The 16,418-nt window shown below is 37.0% G+C and overlaps 2 protein-coding genes across 2 annotated transcripts; both read right to left on the bottom strand.

Moving 5' to 3' along the window:
- Window positions 1-2,148: 2,148 nt before the first annotated feature.
- Window positions 2,149-4,590, bottom strand: LOC146168861 (transmembrane emp24 domain-containing protein 7-like). The gene is made up of 5 exons (XM_083383627.1): window positions 4,399-4,590; window positions 3,894-4,022; window positions 3,649-3,765; window positions 3,394-3,516; window positions 2,149-2,785 (listed from the first exon to the last, which is right to left on the bottom strand). The coding sequence occupies exons 1-5, from the start codon at window positions 4,561-4,563 to the stop codon at window positions 2,672-2,674; spliced, it is 648 nt and encodes a 215-aa protein (XP_083239753.1). The 5' UTR covers window positions 4,564-4,590; the 3' UTR covers window positions 2,149-2,671.
- Window positions 4,591-11,154: 6,564 nt separating this feature from the next.
- LOC146168860 (uncharacterized) lies at window positions 11,155-16,226 on the bottom strand. Its single transcript, XM_083383370.1, has 3 exons — window positions 15,928-16,226; window positions 15,366-15,495; window positions 11,155-13,715 (listed from the first exon to the last, which is right to left on the bottom strand). The coding sequence occupies exons 1-3, from the start codon at window positions 16,214-16,216 to the stop codon at window positions 11,855-11,857; spliced, it is 2,280 nt and encodes a 759-aa protein (XP_083239496.1). The 5' UTR covers window positions 16,217-16,226; the 3' UTR covers window positions 11,155-11,854.
- Between the last annotated feature and the right edge of the window lie 192 nt (window positions 16,227-16,418).

Raw genomic sequence — 16,418 nt, 5'->3', positions numbered from 1 at the left:
CTGGCCTACGTTTCTTTCCTTTTGCTGAGTTTACCGTTGTGTACTGTATACACGGAGCACATGTAACGAGGTAGCTTTATTTGCACGTTAGTGTTTGAACAACAGGGCGGCATCGCATATCGTATGGAAGAAAAATATCTCATCCTTAGCGTTACGTCATAATACCGAGATAGTGGTTCTAAAATCTAAAGAATGCTGAGGGCAGCTGCAGTTCTAACTGGTGGTCTCAGCGGACAAAGGCCTCCAATCCTGTTTCTTTATTTTGTGTTGGTAAATTAGGCTACAATTGGTGCTGCAGATCTAATATTACCGATGTTGCCTTTGGAGGTTGCGCTTTGACACATTCACAATTTATGATTCTGCTAAGCTCGTTTAAAAGCTTTCTTAAAAATGTACCATATATTAATATCGCCTTATACCGGAAAAAAACTTTTCACAACACTATAGCTGCAATAACCCGTTCTGTGCAAGCTAATAATGGATTAAACAATTTTTTTTATAAACTTTAAAACGTTTTTAATAAATCTTTTTAGACTGGTGGTAAACTATTTCATTGAAGTACGGCTGTTTAAAGCCTATCTTCGAATTTTAATTCTATTGACATAAAACCATTTGCTTTGGGAATTAGCAATAATGGACAGAATGTTGTACTGTAATTACATAAAATCTTAGCCTAAAAACCAGAGGACATTCTATTTAAACGACTGGCATTTCCATACATGACCGTGATCTGCTTTGTACGACACGTAATTTGTTTAGTAACTTTTTGTTACATTGAACGTTTATTCAAATTCGGGCAGTGTGCGTACCTTCAGTCGTGAAAAGCGCAATAAAACACTTTAGTATAAATACGTAACCTGGGAAAGATTTCCCCGGTCACAACGCTTCATGGGTGAAGGGCGAAGATCTCCCAACATAGCAGGAGGCACAGTAAAACCCTCAGACACAATGAACTCACTGACGTAGCACGAGGAGTAACAACAATAATGCGAATCTAAAACACTCGGGAACGCTCGGATCATCAAGTTCAGTTCGTTGGGATGGAGATACGGTCTGTTAGTCATATGCCAAGCCCTTTAATAAATTCAGGCAAAGTAAACCGAAATCCTAGTAACGGTAGTATATGGCGAGGGATTAGTAAAATCATTCGAATAGAATAAATTCATAAACTCATTTTTAGAGTATCTACAAAATATTTAACCGGATACCATTCGAATTCAAACGTCCTCGGAGAATCACACGTGACCCATCTTACGAAGAGACCCTGGCGATCACAGAGATCCCGTATGTCGCAGAGTGTTAAACGCAAAGAATAATAAATCGGAGATATTTATACAAAACAACTAAGACTTTATATTTTAACAGCAGGCCACCAACGCTTTGTGACTACACGTAACTACAGTACTGTAATATCGCGAACATTAAACCACCAACAAATAAGCAAAAACGTGTTGGGCTTCAAAGTGAACTCATAATGATAACATTTTTAAACTTAAATAAAATGCGACGATGAGACAAACAGTAGAATATATTTCCACGAGTATATCGGCTTCAACGTATATAAACTACGCTAAAGTAAAAATTCCTCGGAAAAACATTTATTTTTAAATATAACGAAGAACGTGGGTTTTCTGCATACAAAAAACAAAGGGCCATTAATGAATGTTCCAATGCGTTAATAACACTCCCAACGTTCAGATATCAGTCGGTAGTTATGCAAAATCAATACACGAAATTGCATTTTAATGCGAAAAATGCGCAGCAATTTCCGATATTTTATAGATAAGTTTGAGTAAAATACATGGTTGGTCAGCGACAACAAGGCAATATAAAACTGTTAAACATCAAATCCCAAAAAACTACTTTAAGGACTTTTTATAATAAAAAAAACTAAATAAATAGCTACAAACATATATTTTGTTGTTGAAAATCTAGTAACATGTTTATGTTTGTCACTAAAAATAAAATCTAAGAAATCATTTAATTAGTTATTCATATACGTTTTATAGATAGACTTTAAACTGTCTTAATGTAGAATAAGGGTAAATGCAAGTACGTTATATATAACAACAACAAAAAGGTTCAATTTAAAAGATAAATCGACAAATTGTGGCTCTGGAGCTGTGTGCAGCTCTTTTATATCTGTGAAATAAAGTGCTTATATGGGATAATTTAAAGATTAGTATTGCATTCTAGACGTTCAATAAACCAACACAACATTACGTTTTGCTTTAATACATTTTGTTAAGTAGACTTTGTTTTAATATGAAGACTACAGTTAAACCAGATTAAAACCAGGCAATTCAATGCTAAAGCTTGCTGACACACGATTCAAACCATATATATATATTTGAACTTTTGTTAATAAAATATAGATGCAATATACTCTTTTTCAAAATCTTTACTAATACAATTATTAAGTGTGTAAGCTTAGCCAACTACGATGTTACTACTTAGCCAGGGCGCTTTTCTAATTATGATTTTCAAAAACACCACTATTACAACGATAATACATTAAACTGGTGAAAACATTGCCTAGACAAATCAAGATTTTAGCCTCTATTACCCCCACAGCCCACATGCTTCAAGTAAAAATGTTAGGACATGAATCGCATTTAGAAACATAACACTCTGTAAAGAAGAACTTTACAGCTTTAACTTAGGTACTCAGTTATGTGGTTGTCCTTCGTGGAACTCCGTGCTTGTTTGCAAAGAAACTTCGTAGCACATAAACTTGTCCAATTATCACAAACGTCATAATGATTAGTTGAATTATAGACCAAAGCTAAAAACGAGTTAAATATGTGAACTGTTAGAATATTGATTGTTTAATGGAAACAAGGGAATATTATACTAGTATAAGGTAAATAAAACCCTAATGTTTTTCACTTTTTAGTTCTAAACAACACTTTGAATGCGGTTAATACAAAATATAACCCAGAAGGGTGTTACTACAGACAGTTTTGAATAAACATACAATACTCAGAATGTAATCAAAATGCCAGTGGTTAAAAGTTAAAATGTCGTAAGTCAAAACACAAGTTTAAACATAGTTTTTAAACAGGGATTTGTTTGTTTCCTAAACTTTTTGGTTTTGGCTATTGAAATGGCATGAATATTAAGGAGCAAGTGACTTTATAATGTTAATTGACATAACATAAAAGTCAAAACTGCAGCAAGAGTTACAATAGGGTTGCAGCACACAGGTCTTGTAAATAGTTAAAACTGGATTTAAAATTTAAGACTTTATTTAAATTTGCATGTTTTCTTGCAAATCTATAGCCTAAAAGTTAGTTGTATATCTGAACAACATTAAAGACTGATCACAATAAATAAATTAAACATATTTGATTTTACATCTGATGCCTTACAAAAAACTGGTAACATCTATACCTGAACACGACTTCCAAGATGCTCAGCAAATGTTCTTCCCAATGATTCTCTAAGTTTGAAGTGTGTTTGCAAAGAAATGATACGCTTAAGACTTTCATGAATGGTCACACATGCACTCTCCATCTAAAGAGTTCAACAACATATAATTATTTCATTTCAGTTGTGCTACAAACATATTCTGTTGACTATCGTTAAAATAAACCTTTTAGAAACGCTAAAATCTCAAAGTACGCTAATGTTTTTAGTTTTACTTACTTGTGTTAGAGCAGTTGATCGGTCCATGTTGTCCAGCAGAGGCTTTTCGCCACCAACAGTTAGATCAAAGTAAACAACCTTGTGGGTAATGGTTGAAAACTCATTGCTGAAACATACCTAAACAAAACTCTTGAAGGAATGGTGGATATAACGTTTAAAAATAACTAGTCAACAAAATAAAATATATAAACATTAATGTATTTTTAGTGGAAAAAATACATAGTCCATTAATTAAGAAAACCAACCTGGTATGTACTGTCTTTTTGGGCATCCCATTCATAAGCATCGTACTGCTTGCGCTTTTCTCCATAAAGCTTAAGGCCATCAGCATCTTCAACCGTACAATCAATGTCATATTTTCCGCCACTAATTACCTAAATCAATTTTACAATGGTTGTTATTTTTACAAACTTAATTTCCAAAAAAATTACAGTGTAATATAATGATCAAATAAACGCCTAATTAAAAAAAAATAGGGGAGATAATAGATCATCAATCATAGATATATGCTATTAAATTTCTCAAATTATTCATAATATTATATTGATCCTTTTCCTTTGCAGAAAATGAAATTGCAAATGTTTAGGTAAAGTACCATATTTGCCAAATAGATCATTATTGTCAATTTAAAGAGTCAAATGCATCACACTATATCCAAGTGCCTTCTATATCAAAATGCATAATATAACAAAATGCATAATGTAGTGGCCCAGTAGTGACCTAAATAACGCAAAAATGACTCCTTCATACCTGGTACTCCAAAGTTGCCTTCGTTCCCTGTTTGATGTCTTCATAAAAACACTGCCTTGAGTTATCTTCTAGTTCGAAAGTAAGTTCAACACATTCTATTTTACCCAGCCATGATAGGAGTGCGGCAAAAAGGAGGTATACAGGCAACACATTAAACACACTCATTGTTTAAAAGATGTTTATAACAGTTGTATAGCTGCAAATGTAAGAAAGTTACCAGTATAACACTTTTATCACAAAAAAACAAGATTTAGCTATGTATCTGATTATTTGGAAACTTCAAATAGCACAAAAAAAATTAGGGCTGAAAAATGCATGTGTATAAAAAATCAAACATTTTTGAACCGAGGAAACTGGAGCCTATTATTGTTTTCTTAAAATATTTAGGCATACTATCGCAAGTTTAAAACTTACACTAATTTACTCTTCTAATCATACAATCAAAGTTATATTGTAAAGAATAACTTTTAATGAATTTGTGTAAATTCGAAGGTATAACGTGGCGAAAAGTTTTGGTATGCAATCTAGCATCGGTCATGTACGAATGATTACGCAAACTTTTCTGGCGCTCAGCGTATTTGTTGCATAAAAAGCACTTTAACACATAGAAGTTTCCGTGTTTAGGGGCCACGTCACTCAAGTCAATGGACGCTTTTTTAGATTTATAGTAATGCTGTCAAATTTTACATAAAGATTTTAAACATCTTCTTGTGACGGTCTATTAAATCAAATCCATATATGATCTAACCGACTGAGAATTGAGTATGATTAATAAGTACGTTTGAGACAAATATTGATGTTCCTAGGTAAAAGAAACACTTAGGAGAAAGTATAATTTAATTGTTACACATGATTTTATTACAGCGCTATTGATTTCGAGTGTTTATTAATTTACGTTTACACAAACTATCTCTAAAGCTTGTTTCCTCGCTCGTCACCTTGCATAAATCTAATTAAAGACCAAACCTTGCGCTTTGGCTTAAATCGATAACAATTGCCAGCCAATAGCCTACATTTTTATGCGTTTGATTTAAAAGGCAGATTTTGACTAAATTAGTTCATTTTGATAAAAACACTAGATGCAGCAGACATGAATTATTTGGGAAAAGCCACTTTCGGAAAAGGTTTAATGTCAACTGTTGATGTGGATGCGCTAAACTTCCAGCATATCGATATGTCTTCATGGCAGGAAAGTCTAAATTCGATCAATAGCAGTACAGTTTCTCCCGAAAACACATTGTCCAGCAGGTATATCCGTATAAAATACGATAACCTTATCGTTTGAAAAATTATTAAAATAGTATTTCACTATTTTAAATAGTGTAAATAAAGATTATTTGTTTTATTCTTTTTAAATATAAACGCGACGTACACGTATGTCTGGTAAAGTAGCAACCATGAGCCCTAAAGCAAATGACAGTCCAATTTGGTTGCTGGTCAAAGGCAAACGAAGCTTACAGCCGAATGGATAACTTTTTAGGTTCCAGTTCGGTTTATTTTTATGCTATAGTTGTTTTATCCTAGGATCGTCCGAACTAAAAAGGCAAATATTTTTGCTCGCTTAAACGTATTTGTGTATTAATTTTGTTTTGCTAACTATTAGAAACTTACATTTTTTTAAATATTGTTCAACAGTTAAACTTTAACTGACCGAAACGGTCTCGATCTCTAAACAGAGCCAACCTCTGTTATCAAGCAGAGAAAATGTTTTGCTTCCGATAAGAGAAAAAAAATAATATTTATCTTTGTTGAGTGTTTTGTGTATACCTGTTGGTAAATTATAATCATAACACCCTGACAAATATGCGAAAATTTTTGATAGAACAATGATACATTTTGCGTAATTTGTAAATGTCGTAGAAGGATTATAGATATTTTATAACGTGTTTTTTGTGAAGTAATAAAGCTGTGAACACTAAACACGGATCTGTTCATCATCTTCAGTAGAAAAAGAGTGGCTTAAATAAATGATAAAACACTTATTCTTTTATTTGCATATGGAATAAGCACACTGCCGAAACGTATGCAAATAAAAGAATGAATCTTTTATCATTTATTTGGGCCACTCTTTTTCTAATAAAGTTGTGTTTTAACAGAGTTGTTCCAGTAAGCCTAGATTGGCTTTCAACACTTCCGATTTCCTTTTTGCCCCATATATTTCAACAGGCTGCAGCATGTGTACAAAATCAATTGACACTACAAGAAAGAATAATGTACGCAAATATAAGAGGCAAGTAGCATTTTTGCATTAAAATTATAGAATTACGTTTTAAAATTCCCATACTCAGCAAACCAAATATAAATAAATATCGCTTCATTGTAGGATGTTCTATTCACATTGAGGATACAAGTTTGTACATAGGCCCTACTCATATAATCAAGTACGAGAGATCTGACAGTATTGACATTTTCACGGATATATTATACTTATAGTGAGCAAAGATTGCTTAACAACTTTCAGACATTGTGACGTATTATTTTTCTCTGATTACACTATACGTTACATCGTTTTATGACAGTTGTTGTTTGTTCGTTGCTCTGTCATTTACCAGATTTCTCTGTTTAGATTCCAAAATACGCAACTGTTTAGATGGAAAAGATCAGTTAGATGAAAACAAGGTAATTCGCCAAACTTGTTTCTACATTTTTTTATAATTCAAACACAAAAAACATATTCTTTAGAATGGATGTGTCTCCGGATGTACGACTGCCAGAAAATCACTGTCTCATCTGAACAATGAATATAAAGTTCCAACCCTGTCTAATCGAAACTCGAATCACCACCCGACATTCGTTATCAATAGAACGACAGCACAAACAACAAATGAGTTTGACTTCGTTCAGTCGCCTGCATGTTCGAGTTCGATGCATGCGAATCAGATAAATGTCAGCGAGAAATCCAAACGAGATGAACGGAAACAGCGTAGGTCATATTTATACATCGTATCGTTTACCAATTTAGGTCGATCGGGCTCACTCGATAAATCTCTGCTGTTAAAAAATCCTACATTTGGTTGTATTTTGGGGCATAAATAAGCTTAATACTAAGTATGTGACATCTTTCAACAAAACATTGTATGTATAATTATTATTACAAAATCCATTAGGTTAATTACAAAATATTTATCAAGTAGTAAATAAGGAGGCGGCACAGCAACGCAGCGTACCATTAGTTTGTAAAAACAGCTTGTAAGTTATTTGTTAAAATAAAGGTAAACTAGTTTAAACTTCTTGACTCTTTGTTGGCTTATTTTCTCTACTAAAGACAACTTTCAACATTTTTTGCTCTTAGTATCTATGTTTGTCCGATTAATTAATTATTATTCCAGCTTTTGAAAACACCTTTTATATGCTTTCTAACAGTTAAAGCTGCGTCGAAACATGATCCTTTCAACGCAGCCAACTCAAACACTGCGTTTCGGACGCAAGAAAATCTTTCGCACGTCATATCATTCGGGTACGATCCCGCGGGATACAACCTAAAACCATGCGATTCTATCGCTTGTCATCAACAACGCAGGAGTCGAACTCGATTTTCGCCAGGTGAGTATCTATCGAATGAGACTATAGATAACGATTTTCTTGCTTCATTAACGGTTAAAAACAAATCCATTTCGAAAATTGAGAAGATAGAACAGGCTAAATATCACTAATGGGTTGTTTTTGGACATTTTATTTAAATAGTTATAAAAAATTATTGTGCACTACTCTAAAACATAAGAAGATTTGTAAAATGAACTATTGTAACATCAAGTTTTTTATCAGGATGTCCAGTGGAGGTTTAACCATTTGTTTTTTCTTAGATCAACTAACGGTTTTGGAAGCAGCATTCAGCCTTGGTCATTATCCGCCAGTGGGGGTTAGAGAGAAATTGGCTAATCGAACAGGGCTCACAGAAGCCAGAGTACAAGTCAGTATTCCAATGCTACCATTTGTCATCTTTAAGAAGGGTTTGTAATCTGTAGCAAGCAATGAACATTTTTGAGGGCCCATAAATTGCCCAAATGCCCCATTTTTACATTATGTGATTTCTTCATTTTTTAAATGAATTCTATCTCCATGCGCCATTTCAGCAACGCCTAAGTCAAGACAAATGCTGTTGGCGACAGCATAAGGTAGATAAATTTTTGATCATTTCTTCTTGATGCAAAATTAAGGGAATGACGATATTTTTATGGTCTCGCAAAACAGTTGCATTTGTTTGCTGTTATGTTTGCGGATATACGTTATGCTCTATTTTTTTAAACGTAACAGTGTGTTTGTTTAAACGTAACACGTTTGCATTTTACTTTCTGGCAACATTTTCAAAGTATGGTAGGCCTAACGTGTTACAGGGAAACGTATTTATAGAAAACACCTATAAATTATAATTATTTATAGATTTATGAAAGGATCTTGTCACCACCAATATGAACAAAGAATCACCAATAAACCATATCCAATTAAACATGTAATAACGAATTACTTTTATATGAACAATGTAAACTTGAAAAAATCAAACGTTTTAAATTTTATTCTAATATTTTATCTGCTTCATTTTTAAACAGCTTCAGAAAGCTTAAATAAATGACACTCTAATTGTTATTTAAACGGCTAGCTTTGCAATTCTTCACGCTGCAAAAAATTATTATTATATCTTCCATAACTGTCTTGGAGGCACTAGGTTCAACCAAATAGAATTACCGGAAACGTTGAACAATCAGGCTGTTTTTAGATGTGTGGGTTGGCTGGGTTGCGTTTGCTGGCGAAGCCTTTGGGTTCATTATATACGTCTTATTTGAATACCAAACTTCTCTGGGAGGTCAATGCGGTGCGGTACAAACTAACGGCAGTAATCTTCTCAAAAGCAAATTATTTTTTGGGAAGTTAAACTCGGACTGTTCTGTGTAATCGGCATTTCTTCATGTTACTTTTTCAAAACAGCGCTGTGTATTAATTTAACTTGCGCGAATTGATTGGTGTTATTGTTTTGACTATTCAGGTTTGGTTTTCCAACCGCAGGGCTAAATGGCGACGGTCCCAGGCCCGCGAAAATCGCAACAAAGGGTCGAAGGTTTGTTCAGCAGAAGACAACCAGCACCTATCAGTTGCTGCCTTGGCACAGGCAGCAAAAAGTGCCCTCGGTGAACGAAACCAGGAAGCGGTGTGAGTCTGTCTGCGTCAAGTTAATAAGTCACATCGACGGAAGGAAGTGATGATACTGATACAAATGATCATACTGCCCCTCTGCCCGGGCTCTTGTTTTGTTGCCTTTACTCACATATACGTACCCTTTATAGCGAGACCGTGATATGACTTGATTAGTTATGACAGGTGGTTTTCCCTAAAATAAACCAATTTTGGCTAAAATAGATAATCATTTTGTTTTATCGTCGTCCCAACTTTTTCTTATTATTAAAACAGCTTGTTTGATTGTATTTTTTATATCAAAAAATAATTCTAACTTATCGGTCTACGTCACAATTTGCCGACAATATAACACTAAATTACTGAAAAGTAAGCATGTGTTCTGAACGTTATGTAAGCTTACAAAAACGCAAATCTGCATTTTCTTTCTGATCAGCGCACAAACAGGCTGATTAAGCGGACTTACCCGCCACACGCAAGAAGTGACGCCGCATGTGTTTACCGACAATCGCATTTTGAACATCCTACGTCCGCTGTGCTTGTGTGTGTGTGCAAGCAAACCGCAATCCACCATTTCTGCTGAACGCACAACACTGTTGGCAAATGCAGAGCCTCAATTGATTTATCATTTATTACGAAAGAGTTAAATTACAGTAAATTACGCGCGCACAGTCCAAAGCGGCGTAAAGGGAAAGATGCAACAAAACTAGAACATGTACAAGATTCATACAGGATCGTCATACGCCCGTTGCCAATCTTTGTGTGTGTGTTTGTGAGCGCTCAGGTGTGTGCTGTATGGTGGCCCATGACTGCCATCCTGTTTTTTTTTCAATCTAACAAAAAAAAAAAATAAGAATTAAAAAAAAAAATTTACTAAAAAAAAAATTTACTAAAAAAAAAAAATAAAAATAAAAAATTCGACGTGGCCCAGGACTGCCATTCCCATATAAAACGCATTACGGTCGGACCATCACTGCCATCATAGAATACTTGAGTATATGCAATTTTCTATTGTGTGCTGTTTAAGTTCCAAGTCAGCGCATGGAGGTTTGCCACTTAGTCTTTTAGGCCTTCTGGTGGGATTCACCAAAGGGAAGATGGAAGCTCGCTCGAAATTCTTTGCGTAATATCTCCGAAAGTAAACAAGATATCGATTGGAAATTTTTACACATTACTCAAAGCAACCTAACTTAGCCAGCAATCAGACTTAAAAAAAAAACTATAAAAATATTAATATTCATATTTATGAATATTCATATTCAGTAATATTCGGCCCTTAAATTAAAATGTGCCCTAAGTGACTTACATAGGGTGATAGCTACGAGTCTACTCTTTAAAATGAGATACGACTCGACCGCCAATTATTCGGGGATAAGTTATTAATATTCCTTCAAAAATTCATAAACGACAATAATTTTAAATCGGGCAAAAAAGTCCGCCCTATAGCTGACATCACCGCGAATATAGCAATGACAAGTAGGGCACATTTTTTTCACACAATAGAAAATTGCACATACTCAAGTATTCTATGATGGCAGTGATGGTCCGACCGTAATGCGTTTTATATGGGAATGGCAGTCCTGGGCCACGTCGAGTTTTTTTTTTTTGTTAAATTGAAAAAAAAAACAGGATGGCAGTCATGGGCCACCATAGTGCTATAGTGTGGTGATGATGTGGGCAGTATTGGATGATTGACCAATGTTAACCAACCGGTGTGGTTAAGAAATAGGGCTTATTTGCCAGCTGATACACTTTACCAGCAGTATAGGGTTATTTTTACGAGTTTTTTTTACGACCAACACAAACGACTCACATTCGTGATGAATAAATGGTTCTAAGTTTGAAATTTAAATAAATTTATTAATTGTTCAAGTGTTTCCAATTTAAATATCGACGTTTATTGCGGGCAGTGCTGGGAAGACCTCATACAAAACGCGTAAAATAAATACACGTTAATGTTATTTGTTAAAATTGATGCAATGATGAATATGATACTTTGTAGAATAAAAGGAACCACAATATTCGGGTTTTTGAAAACGAACACACAAATTATTATTTACGTTATCCGTTTTTGCGGTTGGCAACTTTGTCCTTGAGTGACATAATAAACACATTTATCACTTATCTCCGCCCTGCAAAAAAAATACCACATATTTTTGTTGCGATTCTTCACTTCACGATTTTTGTTACAAGGCAAACCCAGTCTCCTCTGTAGCTTCTTCATTAGTAGGTCATATCAATGCTTGTTGAGTCGCAGTAATTCGTTGTCGCATGTTGTTCATTTAACGGCTCCCAACGATCACTTCACGATTGAGGAGCAAACAATTATTTATACGCGGTTTGATGGACGGATGAACTGCTGATGCGGCGGCTGCAACGGCTGATGCTGAATGTTATGATCTGACTCAAAGGGCGTGTTATAAGTCGAATAAGCCTCCTCAATTTGGCTGCGACTGGCGTCCATGGGCTCGCGATAGCTGTCGGGGTTAGCTTGCTGCAGTTGGTTGGAAGCCGTGCTGCTTCGCGGTGAGCTTGCTTCGCTAAAATTCCCGCTGGAGGCATTGCGCTGGAAGCCGAACTCGTGTGCTGCTGACACAGCGCCGCCAGCGCACTTCGCTCGCCTAAGATTGATGGGCGGCGTGTTCTGGCTGCCACTGCTCTCGCTCACACTTCGCGACTTCGGCTGCGAGGACTCTGATAGCGAACGCTGTGCGCTCTCCGGACCGTTCGGCGTTGAACTCTTTTTCGGTTTCAAGTATAGCGTCTTGTCGTCGCTCGGCAGCGATATGGACGGGCCGAGGGGACGCCGGGACGCCGACAAATCCTCCTGACTGCTTTCGGGTACGCTGTGCATAACCGGAATCGGGCGCGGCGGCCTCGTTCGCGGCGAGCCGCCGTTAAAGGAGTTGCTGGTTCGCAGAACCTTACGGTATTGTGGTACGGCATCAGCAGGATCGTCCAGTCGGGCGTGATTCGGAAGGCTTTTGCCCTTGGTCGTCTGGCTTGGCTTTGTTTTGTAATCAACCACCGGCCGCTGGTTGACATCTATCGGTGCCCGACGCTCGGTTTCGTGCCTGCGTAAATTAGGTCTCTGCGCGTGGGAGTGAGCGACGAACGAACCAGCAGTTCTGCGCAAGGCGGCTTGATTGCCGACCGGCGGCGCTGGCAGAGTTCTGTGATCGATCGCATCGAAATCCTCGCTATCGGAAGTAAAGCTGTCGTCGTGGACGTTGCCTCGGCCGTGATATGCCGGAATGTCCGCGTAAATCGGATCGTCATGTTCGGCACTTGTGTCGTTCGATGTTGATGCATCGCCGGTAACCACTGCATAATTCGAGCTAGTTGGCGGTGCCGTCCCATTGTTGTTGTCATATTCCTTAATTAGGTTCGAAATTTGTTGGTTTACACCGTTGTGTTCGGCCAGCAAAGGGTCCGGTGTGCCGTCCGTTGCACTTGGCTGCAGATAAACGTTGTTGCTTGGTGGCGTTCTGCGTATTGTTGCAGCCTGATGCATGTCCCGAAGCCTTGCTATGAGTCGATCGATGGAGGAAGCCTGATAGGCTTGCTGGCCATTTGCGTGATTAAGGTTTGCACCGCTCGAAGGAGTGCGCTGACTCATTGCAGATGCACCAGTTCCGAAGGTCACCACGGTGTGTCTCTTCCTCTTGCGGTGCTTCTGCACTCCGATATAGGACGCGAGCAAAATGATGCACAGCGCCAAAATCCCCACTAGCACTCCGACCCACAGCAAAGGCTGAGACTCCATTGGAGCTGCGTCGCCATTGTTATCGTCGGCAACTTTCCCGATCACAATACGTGGCACGATATCCCGTCCAGTCACCGACATACCCGTTTCGTTCGTTTGCCCTCCTGCACGGTCAAATGCAGCAGCTACTGTTGTATATTCTGTCGTAGTTTTGGCTGTGGTAGTTGCCTTTGTTGTGGCCCGTAGGATGTAGTTGCTACACATTACGACAGGACATGGGCGCCTTTGGACGACATCGTTACGGGTTCCTCCACATAACGTAGGATTTTGAATCCCACTGTCGTTGCGGCATTCTCTCTTCCATTGTCGCGTACAACCGGCGTCACAAAGATCATTTTCTGGCGCCCACGCTGTCCAGTATGGACAAAGTTGTTTGTTGCAGGTTCGTATCTCCCTTGTATACATGCGCTGTGGTTGGAAAAACCTGCAACAATGTTGAGAATTACTCAAATAACATGAGCCATAAGCACAACCTGAGTGCTTTTCTAACTGGAGATCGCGACCCTGCGAGGGGTCTAGCAGTGAGTTGTAGGGGTCGAGAGTTAAGGTTACATTACTTTCACACAAAATGTTACATTTATATAAATTGTTATTTGTACTTTAATTAAAAAATGTGTGCAGAAGACAACATAAATTTACTGTCAAACCTCAAGGTTCGTACAAATATTTAATAATTGAAAGTGTGTAAAATGGGACTATAGACATCTTGTACGGTCAAAAAACAAATATTGACCCTTAAGCGATATAAAACTTTAATTGTGCATTACAAACAATGTTATAATTTTGTACTTCCTGCCTTAATTTTTTTAGTTTTACACGTCGCAATAAATAAATATGCTTTTAAACGTCTGCCTGCCCCCCAAATGGCCAGTCTGATGGGATACATTTCTGGTGTACCAGGTTGGCATGTACAAATATTTTTCTTTATGGTAGTATGATTGACCTTTAATTTAAAAGCCAAAATTCAGATTTTACGGGTTGTTGACAAACATGTGAGCAAATTATACTCTTACAAATATACTCTAAGACAGTGGTTCTCAACCTTTCATGCCTCGTGGCCCCCTTCGAAAGGCTTTCAATCCTTGTGGCCCCCTCGATTATAAATATAGCTAGAATTGTGTTAAACGTGTTTTCACCTATTTTATTTCACCACGTCAATAAAAAACACTTCGATTGAACGAAAGCCAATGAATAAATACACTTAAAATCCAAAATTAGGTAACGTCGCTTCCTGGTCGAATCGTATTCTTTTGGCAGAAATAACATCGGCGGCATCATGTTTTGTTTGGGTACCGTATTTTGCTTTGGCTTTTGATCACAATGATTTTTAGGTTTTAAGGGTCGTAATGACTCATTTGACATCACTACCGAGCACTGCACTGCAGACACTGCACACAATCATGACCGTCTCGTCTAACTTTTGTTAAGCCAAAAGAGACGTATTTTCGACATTTAATAACACAAAACCTTGTTTTCTACAAATTTAATCAATGGAACAACAACAATCGTTTTGTGAAAAAAATGTTCAACTTGCTTGTATTAATTTTGCTATCATTCCAACTTGTGGTTTACAAACTCATAAAATGCTGGTTAAACGTTCCAAAGAAAAAAAATGAGTAAACTAGAAAAACACAAATGTTGCTTGTGTGTGACGTAACAATGATTGGCAATTAGGCGAGCAGATAAAGAATAGTAAGGTTGACGTCGACTGTTGCAAAACTTTTCACGAATAGCAAGTAGTAACGGGTAAGAAAAATGCGTTGCAATTAGTCAAAGAAGGTTTAACACTACAAGCTAAAAAAAATTAAAAACAATTACACAGGTTTTGCAACACCACGACATTGCTACAAACTTATGCTCGTGGCCCCCCAATGACAGCTCCGTGGCCCCCCAGGGGTGCCGAGGGCCACGGTTGAGAAACCCTGCTCTAAGATGTGACGTTTCCTAAAAATTCCATGCATTTTTGGGAATATCAAAGATAGTGATAAATAATTTCGATCGTAATCTTCCTTTTTAAATCTGCCAAAATGGCAGTTATTAGTGGGATAACATTTAGCATATAGAAGTAACCTACTTGTATCGCGTTTTTCTTCCACCACCGCAAGACTTGTCGCACTTTTCCCAATTCAGCCATCTGTTGTAGCATCTTACAGAAAACACATAGTTCTTCTTTGTTCGTTTGCAAGTTTCTTTGCGTGGTTGGCCTTAAATCGAAATATACCGACATTTTGCCAACTACATAAAAATAAAAATACATGTGCGATACCTTTGCGGGAACGTACACTTAAATTTAACGTAACGTGCCAATTGGGTTCGAAACCATAGTAACGCCATTTCAAAGAAGTTCATAGTCCTCCTAAACGAGCCACTAATAATGAAAAGTGACCCAGTTATGGCCAAAGTAATGCGTTTTACTCGCGACGGCTGGCTGTAGACTATTTCTTATAAACTAAGAATTAAGTATAATGGTCTTAGACCAAATGCAGTAGTTGCACTTTCAAACATTATTAAATTTCGTTAAGAAAGCTTTGGTTTATGGCCTTAATAATATGTAAACTAGCGACGATTAACTCACACTTGCTGTCAGTTCAGTTATAAAACCTCATATTGAGCAACACAGGTCTACATATATTTACCCGAGTAACAAGTTTGGTTTTCAAAGGTGATCCGGAATAAGCATGACGGCTGAGACGATACCGTTATCCAGCGTGATAAAGATGGAGTAACTCTTTTACTCCAACCGGTGGGGCAACTCTGATAGTTCGTCGCAGTTGTTCTTGGCGGTGTGCACACTCCATCTTTACCGTCAGTTAAAGTATCGCTAACGGTTATCGAAATACCATTACTGATGCGTAACAGGCAGGTTTGTAGCAAAACAAAGCAGAAAATATAAATCCAGTACGTCGTTGCATTGCTGTTGGCCATGTTCAGCCATAACACATCTAAAACAAAATTTATAAAATGAGATTGTTTAATTAAATTTAATTAGATTTATTGAATGGAGTAAAATTGTCATAAAACTTTTATTCGGAACAAAGCTATGTTAAAACGTGACGTCATAAATAACGTATAACCTTAATATGATAAAGAGGTAACCAAAATAACCCCTTAAGTTCCTTTACTTTAT

The sequence above is a fragment of the Ascidiella aspersa genome, chromosome 1 (assembly GCF_963924565.1).
Source record: "Ascidiella aspersa chromosome 1, kaAscAspe10.2, whole genome shotgun sequence".
NCBI lineage: Eukaryota > Metazoa > Chordata > Ascidiacea > Phlebobranchia > Ascidiidae > Ascidiella > Ascidiella aspersa.
The sequence above is the reverse complement of the archived record's forward strand: the minus strand, read 5'-3'. Positions and strand labels throughout refer to the sequence as shown.